This window comes from Temnothorax longispinosus, chromosome 2 (genome assembly GCF_030848805.1).
Source record: "Temnothorax longispinosus isolate EJ_2023e chromosome 2, Tlon_JGU_v1, whole genome shotgun sequence".
NCBI classification, from domain to species: domain Eukaryota; kingdom Metazoa; phylum Arthropoda; class Insecta; order Hymenoptera; family Formicidae; genus Temnothorax; species Temnothorax longispinosus.
This window is the reverse complement of record NC_092359.1, coordinates 2,936,510-2,959,428: the sequence shown is the minus strand read 5'-3', so window position 1 is coordinate 2,959,428 and position 22,919 is coordinate 2,936,510. Positions and strand designations below refer to the sequence as shown.

The following is a 22,919-nucleotide window of genomic DNA, read 5'->3' as shown; positions in this document are numbered from 1 at the left end:
GGGTCCGGGGCGCGGTCCGCGATCGGTCACGCAACCGCTATATCGTCCCATTCGAATATTATCCCGGCGCCGCGTCGCCTCGCAGCAGTGCGTCAAATCGAGGCGACGAGAAGTTTTCAGAGGGCACGGTTTTGTGAGTCCCGCCGTTTTCCGTTTTGCAAAAATCCTCTTCGGACGTGACTTAACGCCGTGCGCGCTCCTGCGAAGACCCGGGTCGAGACCGGTCGAATAATACACACCTCGGTGTCTTAAGTAGAGTAAAAAAAAGAAAGAGAAAAGAAAAAACAGTCAAATTTCGCGCCGCCACCATGGTATGTTCTATCGATGATATTGTAAGTCGTCGCCCTGGTAAACACACACGTTTTCCTATTGTCTATACTTACGTAGTTATTTGTTGTATTTTTTAACCGTCGAGTCTCTTTCTCTCTCTCTGTCTCTCTCTCATTTCTTTTTTTATTTTTTTACCTCTCCTTTCTATCTACCTATCTTTCTATATTTTTTAATATCATCGAAAATTATTTGCACGTGCCACCTGGGCATTTAATTGTAAATCACTCTTTTCTAATCTGTCTCTAAATCTCGTTTGTGCACCTATTCTGTTTTATTTTTTATGCATCGTGATTCAGTAGCGATTAACAGTGTATCGTGCTCGGATTTTCTAGCGCGCCTAGATAAAATGTGTCTAACCGATCGGCCACTTCCGGCTGAGAGAGATGTATCTTGATACCATGATGAATGAGATTCTGGAAAAACGTGATTGTTTCTTAAACGGCGAGTTTACTCGGCCGCTTCTTTAAAACAAATCCGTCATTTTTTTCTCCAGAAGGAAGATGTATTTCATTACTCCGAATATATTTACGTATAAATATAATATTGAGCAAAAAAACGAGAGTAGTGTATTTTTCCTGCGTTGCTGATATGTTGCAACGAAGTTACGGCGGATCGTTTGAAGCGGCGGTTCGAGAAAGTCTATTTTGATTCATTAATTGTAACGGATGTAGTTGAATAGAGTAATTAAGACTTTTCGATAAATGGAACAATGATTCTTCAATAATGAATTGCATTGTCATTGTAAAATTATTAAAAATAGTGAATGTTATTATTTAATTCATTTATGTAAAAAAATAATTAAATTACGGTATTTACTATTTTTAATTATATATATTTGCATAAAAAATAAATTTAAAAAATTTAATTAACTAAACTTAATGTTTGGTTAATATTAATTCTATAGTTTTTATAAATCTGAATTATATAATTATATTTCATTTTATCGAAGAGTTTCAATTGTTTAGTCCACATGTAGTTCGGAATTGCACGCATGAAAATTCTATCTTGCATAAAATATTTCTATTATAATTTGAAATCACAGAACAAATAATTTGTATTCATAATTTGAAGAAATTCGATGGTTTAACGGAGATTTTGAAAAATAGAACTTGTTTAATGAATTTTAACAGTGCACGAATGTTTCTTCCAAAAATAACTAGCAACTTTTAATTAGACGCGATAAATTCACTTAAAACCTTTAACAATTTGTGTCTAATGGTTACAATTAATAGAAGAATGATAAAGATTTTCGATGTTCGATATGGAAATAAATTCACTTAAAATCTTTACTAATTTGTGTGTAATAGTTATTGATTGATAAGCCTGATAAAGATTTTCGATGTTTGACATAGACAGATCTAGAAAAATACCTTTTATCATTATTGATAATTGTAACTCGCATCTTTATCGTAACTTGCGATTTGCAGGCTGACGAGCTGCCGCCGGAACAAATTGCCGGTATGTATCTCAGTTTAAAATACTGTTAATTTCTAGAAAAATTTTCAATAAAGTCGTATCAATAATTCCAATATAAATTAATAAGCGATGGCAAAAAATATGAAGTGACTTTATCCAAGTTTTGTTAGATACACTCTCTTTTTAACTATTTCTAACAATCTCCCTTAAATTTCCATATAAATTATCCTATTTACAAAGGCAGTCAACGAAGCGACTGCGAAAGTAATCGGAGCTATTGATTTTGTTGCCAATTGCTGTAACATAAAAATAGATATTCATATATTCCAAGAAAATCCAGAGAATAAACAAAGGTAGAGCGCAGTAGCCAAGAACAGACATAAAGCTATACTCTTCCATATATATATCGTTTAGAATTAAAAACCTTAAAGATACCCACTGAGAATTCTCTATCGCGATATCGTTATTAACGTCTTCTCGATAAGTCCATGTTAAAAGATAAATCTCTGCGATTTAATAATACGGCCAGTTTCGATATCCGTTGAAATATGATGAGACGTAGGCTACAATTGCTAAATATGTATTTACATATATTTCAATTGCCATATATCCGCGATGAAGAAGACATCATGCTGGTACAGAAGCATTTTTGACATCGCGACGGGAACGTGGTTCCTACTCAGGATTAAAAATAGAATCCCTTTACAAACGGAATGCGGCAATCGAGCACGGATAAATTTTCATTGCTTTCGCCGAGTTTATTTACGCCGAGTTTGATCCGATCGGGGGCAGCTGCGGAGAGCGCGGCTATGTATAGCTACGCAGAACGAAACGAAAGAGCAGCATCCTCGCCTGACGACGATGACGACGATCGATTCTACGAATATAAATTGAAATGAAAATAGAAGGGAAAAAGCGCGATGAGGATAGGAGAAGAAGTATATCCCCGGGAGGAAGGAGAGATAGGCCTCGTACGTTTTTCCAACCGTTTGCGATCGCCGGACACATTCGCGCTCTCGCGCTCTCGGAGGTTTTAAGACGAACGCCTGGAATCGCGCGCAGCCTTCCGCCGCTGAATCGAGACGCAGTAATACGCGGAATATTCGAGACTTAACTCCCGTGAGTTACGAATATAGCCCACGAACGAGATACGGAGCGTATAACCAAAAATATACCGAAGACGTAATTTTTTCACGCTTCGCTGATAACGGGATTAATTGACCACGTAAATGCAACGATGATCGAACCAACATTCTAAAATCTTTATACATATTAAGTAAAACGAAAGTTAATCAATAGGTTCTTTTTTTTTCCAAAGCATTCCTATCAAAGTATAAAATAACAGTATAACTAAAATAAAATTTGATAACTTATGTACATATATACGTCTTTCTTCATTAAAGTAACAACTTCCTTATTTCCATAAGTAATGCAATACTTTTGATATTTTTGAATATTGTATGTATAATATATATATTACAATAATATTAATAATATATTATAATAATGAAATTATATTAGATAATTTTATTATATTTATATATATGGAGGAAAAGAGATAATATACCTAGCGCGATATCCTACTCTCCACTCCACTCTCTCCTCCAATACACGTGTTACATATTAGATAATAATATACACAACATATACATTAATATTTCTCATGATTGCTACACCGGAATTGGCTTATCGCCGAATAATTTTGCGTTAAGAGTTAAAAATAAGGAAGATATTGTAGGAAGATGGAGTAGAAAGATATCGCACGGTAATACGATACCGGTAACGTGTCAAGAACTCTCAAAATCTGGATCGCGCATTAAATCGGTGCAGTTAAAGTCAAGTTAAATTAAGTGCAATTTAATAGATTCGTGGGAAATGTCGTAAGACTCGAGGACATATGTAGTCGCAGGCGTGAGCCGTGTAATCGCGCGGTTCCTAATTGGATAAATTCGATAAAAAACGATAAATATGTCGCGCATTCCATCGGCACGAGCCGACGGCGTATCAGGCCAAATAAGCTCAGCGCCAGCCGTCCCGGAAGTACGTTAACATACGGTCTAAATGCGTATCGCCCCGACGTTTAATGTCTTTAACCGAAAGGACTTATATTGTTAGCGAAACTGGCTGTAGAAGAAACCGTTTAGAAAGGAGAGGAGAATCTTTCGTTTCTCTTTTCAAGAGCTGCTTCCAGCTCTTTGCCATCGGATGCCAGCTACATCCAATAGTTAAAAGAAGACTACATTAAATTTAAAAAAAAAACAGAGAATGCTCTATGACAATTATTTGACAGATGTCTCCTTATTTTTGCTATCCTCTGTCAACGTAACAAACGTTATGGATTAACGTTATCGTTGCAATTTTCGCGAATATTATTCGTAGATTATCTTTGAGAGACTAATATATGTATAAACATATTCCTTCTATGATCATCTTCAGATTTCGAATCGCGGGATTTGCGATAACGAGAGCATTTTTTATGTAAAAAATATTTGATCTCTTGTAGTTCTGCGCAAAGCTTTCGATAGCTTCGATAGTGGCAAAACCGGCAGCATTCCCACTGACATGGTAGCCGATATTCTTCGGCTAATGGGGCAACCGTTCAACAAGAAGATCTTGGACGAGCTCATCGACGAAGTCGACGCCGATAGTAAATATCATTAATCGTACTTTGTATTAATTAACAACGGCGCGACATCAACACGGTTACGACACGGGTACGGCGGATTTTGAGGCCTATTTAAAGAATATTACTGACCAAGCATAACAATGTCTTGTTTATCTCTCTATTTCTGAAGTGTTTACAGATATGCATATATACGCGCGTCGCGTCTCTACCGAGTTGTTGTCAAATTTCGTGCGATTTAATTTACCGTAACGCGCCTCGGTAACTCTATTTGTGGAATTAGTTGAATATTTTTGCGCTGTCTCACAATACTCCGCTTGCAGAATCTGGACGGCTCGAGTTTGACGAATTCGTCACGTTGGCGGCGAAATTTATTGTTGAGGAAGACGCGGAGGCGCTGGAAAAGGAGCTACGGGAAGCCTTCAGGCTCTATGACAAGGAAGGTATATACATAGCGAATCTCGTAATAAGGCTTGTGAACAGTTTATCGGACACAGCTTATTAGTTAGCGAGATAATTCATGGAGTTTTTTCGATAAGATATGGCTAATAATTACTTTAATAATAACGACTATTTTTTTTACAAATCTAAATTATCTTCCTTCGACTTTTCTCATCTTTCTTATATATATAATTTTTTATGTGTTCCTAAAATGGAAATGCGATTTATATAGCGGTAGATGTTTTACTTCGTAAAACGGATCAATTTCGCAGCGAGGAGAGACTTGGCGTGACAAGCGTGACATATGCGACGAGGAAATCTGAGAATACGTTTGTACAAACAGGCGCATTAAGTTCGCATTGGTTTCGTTATACGCGAACGTAAAAATAAGCCGGAGATTCCCAACGAAGGAAGCTCACGTGGCGGCCGTGAGCCAAGGATTTCGTAACACGTTTTTCATGAATTACGATTATATCGAGGGTGTGTAGCCGTACGTATTTTAATGTGGCTGGCACCGAGGAGATAAATATCGCGGGACGGATAAATTTTGCAATTACTATTTGTGTTAAGTGAAAGAGAGATGAGTACTACGTGCCAGAATAGATTCTCAGAGATATACAAATAATGAAGCAGAATATAAGTAACCCTCAAATAACACAATTAATTGGTTCCGTGTAATATTGAAAACTGTGTAATTTAAGATCCATATAAAATCGGCATTTGATTCCAAGAGATTATTCGAAAAAACTTTTAAAAGGTAGGATCGTTACAATTTTTTATCGTGTTATTCGAGTCTCTGTACAATTCAAGGGTGTACACCATTCGAGGGTCACCTGTAACAATATTCTTAGATTTTCACAAGCATTCTAGACAATAAAGACATAAAGACGTCATAAAGACATCTTTTAGACATACGCGTCTAAAAGACATTTTAAAGATGTCTTTACGATGTCTTGTAGACATGCGTGCTGTCTAGGATGGAAAACGATGGTATTATTACATCAATTTTATTGAAAAATGTTACGCGAGTCATATCATAATTTTGTCCCATATGCTACTTAAATATTCTTCGAGCCTGCGATTCTCTATACACGCACCTTGCTCCACCAGGTAACGGCTACATCCCAACGACATGCTTACGTGAAATTTTAAGAGAATTGGACGATCAATTGACGAACGAGGAATTGGACATGATGATCGAGGAAATCGATTCTGATGGTTCTGGTACAGTTGATTTTGACGGTACGTTCTTAGTTCTCTTCTTTCTCTCTCAACCAAGTGTATGGTATCCAGTAAGTTGACTTAACTTGCAAGAAAGTAATTTGAAACGAAACCATGAGATAAAACACGTAAGAAATTTTAGAACAGTTTTATCGAAGAAGATAACTTTTTTATGAAGGCATTTTCTTTTTAATACCACCGACTTTAATATTTTCGAAGAAAACAATTGTGAAACCTGTAAAAACGCGAAAAGATATTGAATTGAAAAATTCAACGTTTTATTCTTATGGAGAATCGGTATGTGTCAACGTATGCCACACAAGTTGAACGGAGGAAAGTCAAACGGTTTATTTATACGCCGGGCGAGCTGGCAGATCGAGGATGCCACTGATCCCGCGACTCTGCCTATTTTTATATTCGTACCTAACAAATCGCAGCAATTCATCAAAATCACACGCCCGTTCCAATTTCCGATGAATTTCGCGTGTAATGTTCCAAAATATAGAATGGCGCACATAAAACCGGCTCCAGTGTTTTGCAACTGCATTTTGGACTGGTTTTATGTGCGCCACTCTGAATTAGAAACCGTAACCCTTAAAGGAACAATTGGATTAATAAGATTTAGGAGGAAGTTAGATGTTAAATTATTAATGTTAAATTAGTCCTTAATTTTACAAGAAAAAACTCAACTCGGAAATTCAAAAAATTATAAAACTTTGGCAATACATAAAGGACGTCCTGTTAGGTAATAGGCTATTTTTTTGCTGTCTGATTTCACTCTGAAGAGATAAAATCAACTTGGAAGTTGGCCCATTTTTCATTTCTGTTTTATTATTCACCGACGAAAGGAAATAGAGCAAAATTTTATAGAGAAAACTAATTTCTTTTAATGAAATTTATCGATTAGAAAACTTATCGATTATTTAAAGAATTAGTTTTAATACTAATTTGTATTTTTTACAAGTATAATTAAAATCTTCAAAAGTTTTACAACGAAATATGGTTTAGTGACATTGTTATGTGTTTGCGAAAGAAGAAAATTTATTGTGTCTAAATTTCTTATTAGTTTAAAATAAAGTAACGTATAAACAAAAGGAACGTTTGCTGCAAATATATGTTTCTTTTCCTTTTCAGAGTTTATGGAGATGATGACCGGTGAATAATTATCCTGAATGATTGGTGAACTGCTTTTGGATCTAAAGACACTTATGCAATCCATACAATCACATCTTGAAACTAATCATTCACGTGTTTACAAAGAATCAATGCACATCGAATTTTTTCGCACAGAGATATTTTCCACATTTCATGATTAGTCTTGGAAGTAAATTCCCACCATAAACGTCGCATTACGTCGGAATGAATTATTTCCAGCTTTTATACAAGCGTCATATTTATTATGAAACAGTGAATTTTACTTTCATACACTTACATAAGGCTTGGAAACTTTTTCATTGAGAAATCAGTATACTTATTGTTAATAAAACCAAGATAAATCTCACATCTTCTGTTATTTAATAATATGAAATATCACACTTTCCCCGTGTTTATATGATGATACGAACAAAAAATTTACACCACTTCTTGACCTAACATGAGACCAAAATTTTCTTTCAAATATCTCTACCCGAGCAATTTTTTTCATTCTGTTTCGAGGGGGGGCCTAATTTACACAAAGCGCGTTGTACTGCTATCGCAACACAATTTTTAATAACGTTTATTAGCCTATTTGTAGAGGAGAGCCAAGTCATATAATTTAATATTTATTTCTCTAGGTTTTTCATTTTATATATATATTTTTTCTTTCTAATTTTTTTTTTCCTTTTGGAATATACAATATATAATTAAATCCTTCGTTTTTAGATTACGGCTTCTACCAATTTTCATGTTAGATAATAAAGATACTAATTGTAAAAATGCCAATAATCATATTTATATTATAAATTTAGTTTACATGAATAGATAGATTTAAAATTATTAATAACGGAATGAAAGAAAAAAAACAACGTTTCATATGATGACAGTTATGAGCTAAACTTTTTATTTATTTAACATTCAATTACAATCACATTAAATTTGAGATTACTTTATAATTGACATGTTGATAGTTGCAAACATAACGTAGAATAACATGCTTCAAAAAATATAGTCACTAATCATAGACTAGCAAGTTTAGGGATTGCAGTGGCACCTAGTAAGTCTTACGAGTCCGAATTTTTATCTAGAAATTTTTTGTCGTGATCAAAACATTCGCAAAATAACGATATTTAAAGAAAGTATTGGTATCCCTCTGGAAAACAAGATATAAGCTAGAATTTTTTTTTATAATTCCTATGACTTAGAATATTGTGTTCTGACATGTATAGACGTGGACTAGACTACACTTTATGGAGAAACAATACTAATAATTTTTACATAATTTCTCCATCTCTTTTAACAATACACACAGAGATGTATGTATCAGCTGTATGTGTTTATATATTAAAGTTTATCTCAATATATATCTCTATGTATAAATTATTTTACTTATATATTACTATCAATTAACTATTACATAATTATTATATCATTTAACTATGCGAATGTTGGAATGCTCTTAGATATCAATGGTCCTCGTAATAAGAATGAAAAGGAATTCTTTGTTATATCTCATGTTACGCGTATATATATATCTATATATAATTTTATATATCCTTCCTACTAAATAATTCACTTACGCAAAGAGTAACGTCTTGTAGCACCAACAGAATGAAGACATTATTTATGGCAGTCGTAAAACATATCATCGTTACTTCAGCTAACATAAGCTGTGTGCGTTTCCCTTTACTAGATGAAATATACGAAAGCCATAAGGGCTATCAACAAAATTTGTCATGAATTTGATTCCTCTTTACCGTTGACAAATTCTCAGATCCGCTTAAACAAGAGTTTGCAAGTCATCTTCGTCCAAATCTTGATCAGACGGGGGAATTAAATGTCACATTCTGAACAAATGTGGAAATTCGTTGCTAATTTCGCGTACGACTTGTTGGTCTTCGTGACTCTCTGCTGTCTCCTCGCAAAATATTCTAGCATAAAATACAAGATATACATATAATAAAATAAATTTTATACGAAAATATTTATAATAAATTGTAATAAAGCATGCCATTTTACCTTGTAAAACATTTTAATAAGTCTCCAGATCGATGGCGATGCTCATTATAATTGGACGTGCGTAGAACACGGCGGCAAAGCTCCAGATACTGCCTACGCTGTTTTTGCATATTAAAAATATAGATTAGATATACATCTAAAACATTTTTAATAGGTCCAATATGAGTTTTCTTTGTCACAGCGTAATGTAATACCTTATCACCCGGGAACATATCGAAAAGTTGTCGTAGTATAATATCAATAAGAACTTTCACATCATTGGTGTAGAAGAGACTTGCTATGGCATCATTACTGAACAAGTCGACAAAAAGTTTCAGCACAGAGTGCGGCGGCTGTGGCTCGTGGTCAAATATCCGTACCGGATCCTCTGTAGTAAATTAAGGATTAGTTCAAGCAGTCATCTCCGACATGTATAATACATACACTGCGAGTCCAAAGTTTGAAACCACATATAAAATTATTCCAAAAATACTACTTTAAAGTCTGATTCATGCCTCATTCAATATTTTTTCTTAATGTGAAAGTAAGTAGACATTACATTTAGCACAGTTGTGGTTAACATAGCATTGTTTAATTTCAAGAAAATGGATTACGATCATAAAGCCTTTTTTCCAAAACTAAAATTATTTTAGATGAGTAAAAGAGTCTTCTGTCGGGAAAAAATAAATAAATCTGTAGTTAGATTACTTAGTAAAAAAAAAAGTGATTGAATATAAGGGTGGCTACTTTGACAAAAAAGTATCTAATATTTTTTTCATCTTGTAAGATATTTTTTGTAGAACTTTTAAACATTTTCCATTATTTTTCATTTTATTATAAAACAATGAATAAAATAATAAAAATATGTTAAATTATAACGCACAAGTTCGATTTCATTTCTTAGAGTAGACAATTTTCAATTAATAGTCTCAAACTTTTGCTTGGCAGTGTATGCATCATATACAATATTGCATAAAATTTACCTTCTCTGTTGAAAAGAAATAAGATTTTTTCAGTGAAAGTTTTAGCTACAGTTCGCTCACGTAAGGCGTTTAGAACAATATTCTCAGACGTTGTAAATTGCAAGTTGTAGGATAATATCAAGTTTATAAACAAGTCCGGGATTTGATCTTCTAGATCCGTATCAGGTGGTGTTTCTATTAGGTCCAATAGGAATGATATAAAGTCTGTACCAAGCTGTTCTGTAACAAAATAACAATGATAAATATTTTATTTTCTATTTTTAGTAATGATATTGTGTACGATCTATTTTATCCACCTAAATGTGTAACTGGCATGGGTTCGCCCATTGAAAAAATCATTGTAAGCAGTAACGAAGAATAATTTAATCTTAATACATTCCTGGGATTACTCTTCATATCTCTGCAACAAGAATTTTTGTTATTATTTAAATATTGTATGCTTTATTATACATTAAATATGTCTTGAATACCTCGCTAGTTCCATTGGTAAAATACTATTTAACATTATAGTTAGAACCACTGGATCTAAACTGCACATAACGCCAAATGATTGCAGCAACAGTTGTCTAATGGTCCACCTCGTCTCCATCTGATAATATTGTACCAATATTGTTACGCCATTGTATCGATCTTGCCTTAAAACATATCTCGACACATTTACATCGGCATTAGTCTGAAAAAAAAAAGATATATGTACAAATATTAATTATTTAATAATAAGTAAAACTAAGTGAATTATATTTATACCACATTTTTAGTATTAACAATCATATTGTGCATATTTAATGTATAACATAAAACTAGAAAAGTAGACAATCATACATTTTTAAATGCGTTTACTGACATAAATTTTGGAAAAATTTTAATTGAAGAGAGGCTATAATATTAAAAGTCAAATTTAATACTAAGCATGTGATATTGATACAATACAAGTTGCTCCGTTTAATACAAAAATATACCTACCAATATTTCAGTCAATTCTTTGATGTATTCCACGATTATGGATTCATCTTCGTAAAGCATCCAACTTCTTTGCTGTGAATCTTCCTTGCACGAAGTCAATTCAGTAAAAATAATTTTCAACCTATTAGCATCGTAAGTTTCTTCTATACTCATTTTTGACACGGTCAATGGTGTTTGTAGCTGATGCAGCAAAGCATCGAGATAATGACTTACAGTTTCTGGCAGCAACTGCCGCAGGCTAGACACTACGACTGTGACTGCTACTTTTGACATTTCGTGACTAAGTTGAGTATTTTTGCGTACTTGATCGAGCAGTTGGTAAGCGCTTCGCGAATTAATGGCTTGCAAGGAATTGCTCTTAGTCGGCGAGCTGGTCTTAGCGGGCGAATTGCTTTTAATTGACGAGCTGCTGGATACATTTTGTATGCTACCCTGGGAGGAGCTTTTACGAACTTCCGTAATCGGTGGTAACTGGATTTTCTGCACAATGTCCGAAGACGACTGACGAGGAAGCGATTGCACACGTTGCTCGTCCCCATTTGGCCGTTGACATTGCGCGTTTGTTTCAACGTGATCCGTGTTATTGCCGCGAAGGGTTGTCTGTGCCGTTGCGTAAGAAGCATTGCTTGGCGCCGATCTAACATCCGCTTCTGTATTGTCGCAAGCAGTCACGGAATGTGTTTCTTTAGGAACAATGCCGCAATCTAATTCTGGTGGTTTAGGCGCTTGTCTTTTAGACTTTTTGATCAATTCGACTTGTTTCTTCCTTTCTACTAGCTTCGCTAAGAGATCCTGTTTGTCGGGTTGCACCGAGTCGCCGTCTTTCTTAATTTCCGTCTCCAAAGTCAGTATACAGTCTTCCAAAAAGTCAATCAGAAACTGGGGCTGCGCCTGTGAGATCACAATTAACAATACAAATGTTCGTACATGTCTTTCGAAACAAGTCTCACATACCTTTACGGAGGTAATATAGTTGGATGGTATGTAGCCTAGACGTCCCCCTCTGTTTACAACTTGCCACCAGTTTTTCTGCTTGACATTACGCTGGAGCAGGATAAAAAATTCACCCTCCCGGAAGCTGAGAGTCTTGGCAAACGTGGCCTTGAAGTCGTAAAGGGCCTTGACCATTTCGTAGCTGTCTGCAGCTGCAAGTATGCAGAATTTAAGGGAGAGCCCGTTTAAGAAAAAGGAAATATCTCCAAAAGTATGGAAACATGCGTCCCGACTTGGGATAATAAATACGAACGCCGCACTTACCTAACCTCGCCGCGTTGTTATCGTCCATCGTCGAAAGCGAGAGTGAAAACGCGACGGTGCCGACGGCGACAACGCCCAGGTGAAAACCGGAACGCCGGAGGACCGCCTACTTACTTTCGTTCGCGCTCGGGCATCTCATTTCCCTCCTACCTGCCTTCTTCCGTCAATGGCTTTTTTGCCTCGACCGGTCTCTCGGTGTGCGCGCGTGTGGTATATATCACACCGTCACCGCGTCACCGCAACTGACGCACTGACCGGCGCTTATTACCGCAAGATCGGCATCGAGCTGATCGAGCTACCGCAGTGTACCGCCGTTCACCCATTCACCTGCTCGTTATCGCACCCGCTCACTATCGCACGAGTTACAAATTCGCGCGAATTATCGATCGCGATGCGATCGTTCCACTCGGTTTGCCTCTTACTCGGACTTTAATTTGCAGACCATTTCGTTTGATACGCTTATCGAAAGCAATATTAGCTACAATAAAAGAATAAACTGATTTCAGAGACTGTCAATATTTCAGTAAAACTTCTATCGAACTTTACCGCTTTTCATTACCGCGCCAAGGGAAATTGAATGTGTTATATTTATTAACAGTAGGGATAATAATTGTGAAAAATTTATTGATAACTTTTATGATACATCTTAATGATTCAATCTCTTTATATAGAAATTTAAATTCTATAAATAAGTATATAAAATGGTAAATCTCTCTCTCCAAGCCGTGGGTTATCCCGAGTCGAACATGCCGACGCCTAGCAGTAAATTTCTACGTGAAAAATGTAGCGCCAGGACAGATGTATTTTTCGTCGGAAAGGTACGCAGTAGATAAGATTCCGAGTTAGTTTTTACATCTGGATTGTGCGAAACATTGACATCTTCCAAGCTCATCTCTTCCGCTAACTTTGTGAAGTCCCATAATTTCAGTGTGTAATCTAAGGAACCTGACAAAACGAGATACAATCGATTTTATCGCTTGATATATTTTTCAAGTCATTTAATCTGCATAAATGTATGGGGGATGATGCAAATACCTGAGACTAGAATATTGCCATCTCGACTAAACGATAGACAGTGAATATTAGCCGTGTGGCCGGATAAGGCAGCGACAAGGTGGCCGTGTGCTAAATCCCACATGAGGACACGATGATCCGCACCGGCTGAAGCTAAAAATCGACCCTCTATTGAGAAAACTAAAGAAAAAATCGGTTCTTTATGCCCAGTCATCAATCGGACTTGACTGCCAGTTACACAATCCCATAATCTTACAGTCATGTCGCTTGAACCGCTTGCAACATAATTCGAATTTGGATGAAATTGAATTACCTATAAAAATAATGGAATAACAGTTGATTGTCTAATGGTTAAACAAATAAATTAGTGCCAGAAAATGTTAACTCACATCAACATCTGAATAATGGCCAGCAAATATTCGTAATGGCTGGTGAGAATCAGTCGCCCATAATCTGGCAGTTTTGTCATTCGATGCGCTTGCAAAGTAATAACCATGCGGTGAGAATCTTACACACCATACGGGAAATAGATGACCTTTGTAACAGACGACGCATGTCCATGTGTGCAGTGACCATAGCCTTACTGAACAATCAAAATTATTATACCAATTAGTATACTAAAATTATATCAGTTTTTTTATTATATAAATAAAATGTTTTATCACATTAATAAGTATATTAATTTAATTTAGTGTACTAAGTATTACATTAATAATTACACTAATTTTCATTATATTTCATTATATGTCTATTAATATTAGACATTAAGAAAAATATTCTTTTGCACATTAAAATTACAACTGTATATCATTATTTAATTAGATTACTTAAATTCATATATATTAAATAAAAAAACATTAAGTAATATAAGTCTTACTTGTAGTATCCTCCGATGATGAAAGCAGTAGATTTCTATCTGGACTAAATGAAAGACTGTAAATTGGTCCACTATGGCCATAGAGATGTCTCACAGTTTCAGATGTTCGTTCATCCATCATTCTAACCAATACGTCCTCTGTAAAGTTTTTCACAGATATATAATATGCATTTCAGAACAATGTAACTCAAGAAAATTGACCTCTATCTTGATTTTATGCGCTACCTGCTTCTCTAGTAATATCCTGTAATTGTTCGCCCGTTTTCATCATCCTCAGTTTTTGTGGAAGTAGACTCCATACTTTTATGCCAGAATCACTAAATCCGGTAGCTAATAAACTTGAGTCTTCTGCTATTTCCGCCGCCGTTATACTAAATATTACGAAAGAAGATTTGTAAGAAATATCTTAGGGCTATATATAGAAATATATTGAAGAAAAAAATTTCATTTCGTATACTTACGTATAAGTAGTGTTCAACATTGTATAAAAACATATAGATGGTAATGTGTCAGGTCCAAGAACAACTCTCTTTGATGCTTCCCTCAGTGCCTTAATTTTTTCCAGTTTATCCGCATCTTTCCTAAATTGAAAAGATAAAAATTGCGTGAAAGACAAAAGCAACGTCCTGTCGATTCTTTAAGATAGAAATCGACAGAAGCAAGTTAAAAGATCATTAAAGGTATATCTATCTTACAGATTAGGCAACGGCATTCTGCCCACTGGTGGTGCATTCGGGTCAGATTTTGTCTTCTTTGAAAACAAAGGATCCTTCTTTACTTTTTTCTTCTTCGGCTTGTCTCCATCTCCACCACCTGTGTCATCACACTTTTCCTCTTCTTCGGCGGGTGGCTGAATATCAGGTTCCTTCAGAAGTCCATAAAATACTTTGGCCTTGTTATCTACATTCCAATAATTTTGTTAAGACATTTTTTTTTCGATAAAGCATAAAAATAAAGAATAACTCTTCTCTAAGAGATATGAAACCATTTCATTACCTTGCCTGGTAGCCTCTCCCACCAGAGCTCCAGACGTTGCTTCTATCTGTTGTTTATTGCGAGCAACGCCCTCGTACATATCAAAGTAAAGATGCTCCTGTATGATGTTTAGTAAAACGCTATATTTCTTTTCTTGCAAATGTCGTTTTAGTATCGAAAGGGTATCCCTCGACATTCTGATTATAAACTGATTAGATCTGCAAAGTAGATGGTTAGATAATATGTTTAAATCACAAGGTTGATCATATCGCTCGTTTCTATGCTTACTTAAAAGTGTCAGTTAATTCATTCCCTGCCATTTGCTCTCGTTTTGTTACGTTGGACAATCTCTTCAAGTCATCCTGATAATACTCTTCTAAGTTCCCACTGAACTTCTCCATGAGTTGCTTCGCCTCTTTGGAATGATTATTATAAACCAATTCCAAATACATGTGCACCAAAACTGGATACAATATGGTTCCCAACTCATGCTATCATTATATACATATATTAATAAATATAAATCATTATTTTATAGAACATTATATAAAATAAATATAATAAAGTTATATGTATATATATACATATATCTATGGCTACGATCAACGTGACGCTACAAATGCTTCGAAGCATTCCTCTTCTCTTTTCTTTCAATGAAGAAAGAAAGAGAAGAAGAACGCTCCTAAGAATTTGTAGCGTCACGTTGACCGTAGCCTATATTGTCATGCTTGACACGAAATACTTGCTCGCATGTGTCAACAGTAGCGTTGGCTTACCTTATAAATGTCCAAAGCTCCTTCCACAAACTTTTTCAATTCACTGTATGCTTTCTCATATTGCGCAGGATCTCCCTCGCTCTTGTAAGCAGAAAGGACGCTGGTCACGTCGGAATCAGATTGCTGTGCGTCGTCAATCGAGACATCGGTGAGATTAGCTTCCTTTCTAAACAATTCCTCGGTTCCCTAAAAATATAAAGCAACAAGTATTACATAGTATTTGTTTTCAATCACGTGTTTGTATAAATCCGTATATTAGAGGTCTATGTTTAATAGCTGAACTAGCGTACCCGAAGTGAAATAAATATTGAAATTTGGCGAAAACGAGAAGAGAAGTTCTAATGCAGCGATAAAAAAACGAACTTTACATTTCTCACACAGTAACATTTTTTTTTCTTTGAAATATTTAACGTGCCGTCAACCCACACAATAACATCGAAAAACGTAGGTTAGGATGCGCGTCTGGATCTGGAAGTAAACGAGCGTCTTCTGACTTACCTTAAAATTATACTTCTTCAAAAGCTGCAAAACAGCGATCATAGTACTCTTCTCGTTATCCATATTTACGATTATCTTCACTAACAATCGAGGAAAACAATCCCGAAAAATCTCCCACAAAAATTCAACGCACACCGAAATGCATCAGAGCCAACTAAAGAAAGCGTAAATAAATGTAAATTGGTTTTCGATCCTTGGTTCGTCGCCGAAACGCCACGCGGCGCTACAGTCGCGACTATCGACAATCTCGAGATTGCGATTCTCGCTAGGTTTTCGAATCGCACTCGGCTCGGCCATGCCGTAGAACGCGCCGCGCCGAACGGTGTTCAAGTCGTTTCTCGCGATTTCTAAAGCAACGCGTCTCGCGCACAAGAATCGTCAAGAGTGTCTCTCCTGCGTCGAACGCGTTCGTTGTGTCGTACATCTATCGTGCACTCGTTACCGCGATACGTATATCTCGCTCGCGAATTTCGAAGTGACTCCGTGCGATCGTAGTTGAGCGTGTCATATTACGCGCAGAGACAGTCGATGACGGTCATTCTGAGTTCCGCAAAATCGACGTGGAAGACCCTGACAGGTATCAGCAATCCTCATCCGCGGGTTCGTTAGCCGATCGACGGTTTTTGCGAGATGCAACAGATGCACGATCGTCACCAAGTATGTAAATATATATGTATCAAAAATTTTATATATAAGTCAAGCTCATTTCATGCAAAGCAATGGCGAAAGGTCAATGGCCAAAAGGACTGGCAAGTGAGAATATAATAATTTAATTTTCATATAATTGAATCATAAATAATATGGAACGTTTCGTATTCATGGAGTCTTCAGCTAGTACGAGAAAAGTGAACAATTAGATTTACAGAATTAGATTACAAAAATAGAATAATAACACGGAAGAATAATTAAGTTATATAAGTTAAGTGATAAAAACAAGAATAAATGTAGTGAAATTAAATAAAAGCCATATATATAGATATGATCATAAAGAGACCATATCAGAAACCAGATATAACATACATATAATGTTGACAATATTTCGCTTTATATCGCTGTTTATACATTTGCCGGAACGCACTGGTACGAAACGTTCTAGTTTTTATGAATAAAATTATATCGAAACTAAATTATATCCTCACTTACTCGTTCCTCTGGCCTTTCTCTATCGCCAAATATATGTATATTACATGATTGTTCACGAAAAAAATGTTTAGTTATATAAACATTTAGTTATATAAATGTTTAGTTATATATTTAGGTCTATAAATCAGCTTTTTTTCTAAGCTTCTTCTTTTGATAAATTATTCGGTTTGGTAAGCACTAAAAACTTTCAAATTTTAAATTATTTTTCTTCAACGTTCTATATAAATTAATATTAAACAATAAAAATGAGATTGAGATCAAGATTAGAATTATTTAACAAATAATTGTAATTACTTTTTATTATCATATATAGAGCTACTAACTTTCTAATTAGAACTTCACAGTTTTGCAAAAACGCGTTCCTACAAATTATTATCACCGTGTCTAGATATTTAAAGATAATTAATAAGCCTCTCAAAAATTTCTGAATGAGAAGCTAGCGAAATGTATGTTTCGTGAAAATAACTATAAAGCATTCGGAATAAGGAAACCTGGTCAAGATGCTTTTGTTCGACAGTTTATTACATACATTGTGCCAGTATAGAAATATCATACAAATTCGAAGATGCTTGAACGAATTACGAAATATCAGATTTACATCTTTCTCTTTCTCTTGCTTCTTTTTTTTTTTTAAACCATGTACGTACAAGAGAGCGGTGTACAACAGTCCTATATTCGGAAAGGCTTGGTCACGCATACTGTGGTGTGCGATAAATTTTCATCGCTGCTTCCTCTAATAAATAGCTAATCAATAATCAGTGTTATGTATCCGAGCAGAAGGGGTCATGATGACGTTGTTAAGGTGACGTTGAAGTAGCGTTAAAATGATTTTTAATAATCATTTTAAAACTATTTTGACACCATTTTAACGGCATCATGACTTATAAAGCCTGTTCTTTTTAGCTGAACTTCTTGCACGATTAATCTTTTCTCTCCAACGTGAACCGTGTAAGAAGTTCAGGTAAAAAGAACAGGCCACTTGTTCTACTTGGTTAACTATAAACATTTCTGAAACGCGCGGCTAGAGAAAAGCTTGTGAAAGTAACGTGCGGTGGACCACATTTGAGTCATTTAGTTTTTAGACAGAGCGCAAAATCTTGAAAAACGGTCGCTACATTCAATGTTGCGAGAAATTCAAACTGGGAACATTTCCGAAAATTTCCAAAAACTATCCGTTGTGTTCGACGACACCCTTTGTAGTCGTTTCGTGCAAAAGTTGAACAGGTTGCCTGTTTAACATTTTAAGTGTATGCGTGAGCCATTAAAATTGAACCATTAAAATACGCTTTGACGTAAAGATCTGGCTTGTAAAACGGCCGGATTTACATAAATGTATTTCTTTATAAGATTCAAGACTTAGTCTTCGAAATTTAAAACCTAATCTTCGAAATTTTTTACATGATTTTTAACTCTTCCGATTCGCGCAAAATGCTTAAAAGTAGAAAGAAAATAAAAGCAAATTTAGGGATCTGGATTTGTTGTTTTAAAGATTAGAAATGCACATCTAATTTCTAATATACACATATACATATATCAGAAATTACATAAATTTCTATATATATTTAAATGTATTAAAAATTAGATCAGTTTTTCTAATTTTTGTCGCCAAGTATAGAACATATAATATACATGTTACATATAATATATATAATAGAAGTTAGATGAATTTCTGATAAAAATATCATTTGGATGAATTTATATATATTATAATAATTAATATTATTATATTATATATAATTGATTCGATCCCCTGTTAATCTTTTTTATTAATTGGCTCGCTCCTTACTAGGCGATATCGATTGCACGATTCATTGAAATGTAATTTTCTTTATATCCAATATAAACGAAGGAGCACCGCTCCCTTGTGCTTCTTCGGTAACTAAGCGTAATCCATCTCTTAACAAACCAAGGCGTGCGCGTCATACAAATACAAAAAGTCGCCATCCATACAAACTTGAGAGATAACACAGAATATCAACGACGATAACGGCAACTTTGTCGCCGAAAATGCTTAAATAAAACACTATATGGCATTTGCAATCCTTTTGCGAGTATATCTCTGCCGTTACGAAACTTAACATAACTGGAATAATGCAATTATCAATGTAAATTTAGTGTGCCTACATATATCTGTATATATACAAGGGTGTGTCATAATATGTGGCACACACTTCAAGCACGAATTCAGGATCCTAAAAGAACGAAAAAAATTTATACAAATCCAAAATTTATGTGCCCAATATCGGAAATTTGTTTCGAAGTTATAGATATTTTTATTTCTTGCTTTGCTATACTTTAATCGAATTGCAAGAAACCTTTTGAATAATCGATTCTCCAATAAATGGGATTGATCGTGCTGGATCGATTGCCTGACCTGTTCGCTCTCCGGACCTAAATCCACTCTATTATTACTTATCATTTTATGCTTCGACAGAAATCTAACGGAATCTGTCTGATCTGTCATTTCGTAAACATTTAAATGGCATATAATCGTTTAAATGGTTTAACGAAAACGACAGATTCTGCTCAATTTTGCAGTCAGTTACATTTCTGCTGGCATCCTATGGACAAAATTTGGTGGCAGATACTTTCAAAATTCGTTCTCAACATTTGGCTATCCGGATTTATATAAAAGTACAAAAATGGCTATACATAAACACAAGTGGAACAAGGCGATTTCGGACATACGTTTATATGAACTTCTTTTGTTATTTATATTCTGAATTTGTCCCTGAAGTGTATTCCACATATTACGATACACACCCTGCATATATTCCGTTATTCGTATTCTACGGTACAATTTGCGCCTGAGTACATCGTGATTTAACATTGCTTAGATTTACAGCAAGTAGCAACTATGTACAGTGTATCTTCAGCACTGGATATCGCGAATCGCATCCTCCGTCTTTTATATACAGGCAGTTAACGACACATGCGTACAAGCCGTTTACAAATCTCCAGCGAAATTGATATTATAATTTTACACAGGCAGCGAATTTCCACTGTAATAACGTAACGCAAAACGATATAAATGACACGCAGAAACGTCAGGTTTTATCAGAAGCCAAAATGTTGGGAATCGAAATAACATAACGCTCGCGGTCTGACCAGAATCTGGTTTTCATATCAATAAGCTGATCGACATACAGGATGTTAAGGTTCTACAAACTTTTCAAGATTCTCGAAAAACTTCTGTAATGCTTAATGATTAGACGGTTGTTCTCGTAAACGTTCCTCTGTAACATTTCAAAGAAATCGTTTTAGAATTGAAGCGAAAATGCATTATTTATGTACGTCCAAGACAGTTGCCCCCTCTCCCCCTTTCTTTCCTCCATCACTCGTGTCATTTTCAGCGTGTTCATCATGGTCGTTTCCGAGCCGCTTTTGGTAGCAGAGCGGTACGAGTCCGTTTGATTATCGTCGAAAGATCGATGAGACGGCGCAGCCCTTTGGTATCTGTGTTGTCCCTCCTACATCTGTGTATCACGGTGTATTCCCCGACTCCGTGGCCGCTTCATATCCTCCGTTGCAAGCATCGCGCCGTTATGGCGAGCACCACGACGAGGGTCGCTACGAAAGCGAAGGACGACGGGGGCGTGGTAGTTTTGCGTTCATGACTCGCACGACACTATGGACTTCCCGTATCGTGGTGAAACGAGTCACTGTCACTCTCGACGTAGGTCACGTAGCTGTCGGTGCTGTCGGGATGCTGGCCCATGTCCGGTCCGCCACCCGGATGATGAGGCCCCGGGGGCGGTAACGGCCCGCCCCCACCGTCGCTCATCGGTCCGCCGAGCATCCCCGGCGGGGGTGCCAATTGCGGTGGTCCTCCGTGCAAGTCGTAGCCGTGCATCTGCAATTATTCCAATAATTGAGCTCGAATTTCCGAGTAAAGACAAATTTCTGGTATTTTTCCACAAATATAAATCATTCTCTCGCATTCGATAAATCATGCTCGCGAAAGTCGCCGTTCGAGGCTATACGCTCTCGACGGTATCTCACAAAGAAACAAAAAGTTAAACGTTTCGAGTGTAACGCGTTACCTGGGACACCAAATGGTGGAACGACGGCGCGTTGGGATCCAGCCGTTCCAAGTCCGTATGAAGCGCAAACTCCGAAAGCGCCTTCCACGGTGGTTGATAAGCCTGAACTTCCAGAGGCGTCATGCCGATAGGGCTCTCGTGTCTCACGGGGCTGCTGGCAACCATGGGTATGCCATGCATGCCGCCGAAGCCCAATTTACGACCGTCCTGAAATAAAAAGCGCTTGGTTCCATTAGATCATTCATCGAAATATCAGCGTCTCGTTATACAGGATGATCCATTTTAAATGCCCACTATGAATATTTAGAAAGGAAGGTATTTTCGAAAAAATATTTCAGACAAATGTGTTGTTTGATTTTGAAGGGGAGAAAAAGTTATGTCATTCATTAGTTTCTGGATATTGATTTGAAAGACACAGGTTGAAATTTTCAAATGGAAATCTACATTTTTATTGCATATCTCTGTAACTGACGTCGAGAGACTTTCCAAAACACTGGTTTTAAGTCCCATTTAAATTTCCATTTATTTTTCAACTGACAATGAGGTAGTAAGAACTACCAAGTTTTAAAGGTATACACATTATTTTAAATGCTTACCTAAATTATCTTAAAAGGGACACACTATATCTAAAAAAATGTCAAAAAAATCTACACACTATCTAAGAAAATGTTATTTTGAAGAATTTACGGTTAAGAGGATCCTAAAGTCCGTTTTACCAACTAAATGTTTCTTCGTATTAACTTTTCTTATGCATTAATTTGATATAATTAGATATCCTTTTCCATAGTTAAGTATATGCATTAACGCATGTTTGAAACGCACATTGAATTTTGCAAGTTTAAACACCTATTTTGTGAGAAATAGTATAGAGGCAATTATGGATTAGTTATTTTAAAGTTATTTATAACAATACTATATCAGCGTTTATTCGTGTGCTAGTTATTTTATTAATAGTATTATATACTAGAGGCGCCTCATTATGTAAACTGATTTTATTAACATTACATGCTTTTATTAATATTACGTGCGAGGCGTGAGTGTATTATTGTCATTGTATTATAGCCAACCGCAACAATAAAAAATGAAAATTACTTGATTGACTTAAATTAATTCTGCAAATGCAATTAATAACTGAAAAAACTATCTTTTCTCTGATTACTAACAATGCATTTTCTTAAATAAATGCACTAAATATTGATAGTATTAAATTATAGTGTACAAGTT

At 35.7% G+C, this 22,919-nt stretch overlaps 4 protein-coding genes across 6 annotated transcripts in view; 1 reads left to right on the top strand and 3 right to left on the bottom strand.

Moving 5' to 3' along the window:
* On the top strand, nucleotides 1–7,532 carry Tpnci (troponin C type I). 2 transcript variants are annotated; one of them, XM_071769797.1, is made up of 6 exons: nucleotides 1–332; nucleotides 1,758–1,788; nucleotides 4,250–4,393; nucleotides 4,693–4,812; nucleotides 5,921–6,052; nucleotides 7,166–7,532. In XM_071769797.1, exons 1-6 carry the CDS (start codon nucleotides 309–311, stop codon nucleotides 7,192–7,194), a joined length of 480 nt encoding a protein of 159 aa, XP_071625898.1. In that variant the 5' UTR covers nucleotides 1–308; the 3' UTR covers nucleotides 7,195–7,532. The 2 variants fall into 2 exon arrangements, with proteins under 2 accessions (XP_071625898.1, XP_071625899.1); XM_071769798.1 differs by having other exon boundaries at nucleotides 20–311.
* A 282-nt stretch (nucleotides 7,533–7,814) lies between these two features.
* LOC139808126 (NCK-interacting protein with SH3 domain) lies at nucleotides 7,815–12,754 on the bottom strand. The gene is made up of 9 exons (XM_071769791.1): nucleotides 12,370–12,754; nucleotides 12,067–12,257; nucleotides 11,113–12,003; nucleotides 10,620–10,822; nucleotides 10,446–10,549; nucleotides 10,150–10,368; nucleotides 9,382–9,554; nucleotides 9,188–9,285; nucleotides 7,815–9,099 (listed from the first exon to the last, which is right to left on the bottom strand). The coding sequence occupies exons 1-9, from the start codon at nucleotides 12,395–12,397 to the stop codon at nucleotides 9,009–9,011; spliced, it is 1,998 nt and encodes a 665-aa protein (XP_071625892.1). The 5' UTR covers nucleotides 12,398–12,754; the 3' UTR covers nucleotides 7,815–9,008.
* Nucleotides 12,755–12,973: 219 nt separating this feature from the next.
* Nucleotides 12,974–16,676, bottom strand: Taf5 (TATA-box binding protein associated factor 5). The gene is made up of 11 exons (XM_071769792.1): nucleotides 16,510–16,676; nucleotides 16,012–16,197; nucleotides 15,524–15,726; nucleotides 15,257–15,453; nucleotides 14,956–15,160; nucleotides 14,722–14,841; nucleotides 14,486–14,631; nucleotides 14,261–14,398; nucleotides 13,773–13,966; nucleotides 13,405–13,696; nucleotides 12,974–13,314 (listed from the first exon to the last, which is right to left on the bottom strand). Exons 1-11 carry the CDS (start codon nucleotides 16,570–16,572, stop codon nucleotides 13,100–13,102), a joined length of 1,959 nt encoding a protein of 652 aa, XP_071625893.1. The 5' UTR covers nucleotides 16,573–16,676; the 3' UTR covers nucleotides 12,974–13,099.
* Nucleotides 16,677–18,153: 1,477 nt separating this feature from the next.
* Nucleotides 18,154–22,919, bottom strand: part of Tup (LIM1_Isl and LIM2_Isl domain-containing protein tup) — a 36,769-nt gene continuing 32,003 nt past the window's right edge. Inside the window, exons 5-6 of one of the 2 annotated variants that reach the window (XM_071769874.1) lie at nucleotides 21,696–21,917; nucleotides 18,154–21,505 (exon numbers count right to left, since the gene is read on the bottom strand). In XM_071769874.1, coding sequence (XP_071625975.1) covers nucleotides 21,281–21,505; nucleotides 21,696–21,917 — 447 coding nt within the window. In that variant the 3' untranslated portion in view covers nucleotides 18,154–21,280. The remainder of the gene's footprint in view (nucleotides 21,506–21,695; nucleotides 21,918–22,919) is intronic. The other variant, XM_071769875.1, reaches the window with a different exon arrangement.

Excerpts from the sequence above, each read along its gene's own strand:
- Tpnci (XM_071769797.1), top strand. The coding sequence starts at position 309 with ATGGTATGTTCTATCGATGATATT. Across the intron at positions 333-1,757 it reads TATGTTCTATCGATGATATT|GCTGACGAGCTGCCGCCGGA; the intron begins GTAAGTCGTCGC and ends TGCGATTTGCAG. Across the intron at positions 4,813-5,920 it reads CAGGCTCTATGACAAGGAAG|GTAACGGCTACATCCCAACG; the intron begins GTATATACATAG and ends TTGCTCCACCAG.
- LOC139808126 (XM_071769791.1), bottom strand. The coding sequence starts at position 12,397 with ATGGACGATAACAACGCGGCGAGGTTAG. Across the intron at positions 9,286-9,381 it reads ATATGTTCCCGGGTGATAAG|CGTAGGCAGTATCTGGAGCT; the intron begins GTATTACATTAC and ends ATGCAAAAACAG. Across the intron at positions 9,100-9,187 it reads TTATTAAAATGTTTTACAAG|AATATTTTGCGAGGAGACAG; the intron begins GTAAAATGGCAT and ends ATTTTATGCTAG.
- Taf5 (XM_071769792.1), bottom strand. The coding sequence starts at position 16,572 with ATGGATAACGAGAAGAGTACTATGATCGCTGTTTTGCAGCTTTTGAAG. Across the intron at positions 16,198-16,509 it reads TGAAGAAGTATAATTTTAAG|GGAACCGAGGAATTGTTTAG; the intron begins GTAAGTCAGAAG and ends TTATATTTTTAG. Across the intron at positions 13,315-13,404 it reads TGGCAATATTCTAGTCTCAG|GTTCCTTAGATTACACACTG; the intron begins GTATTTGCATCA and ends TCGTTTTGTCAG.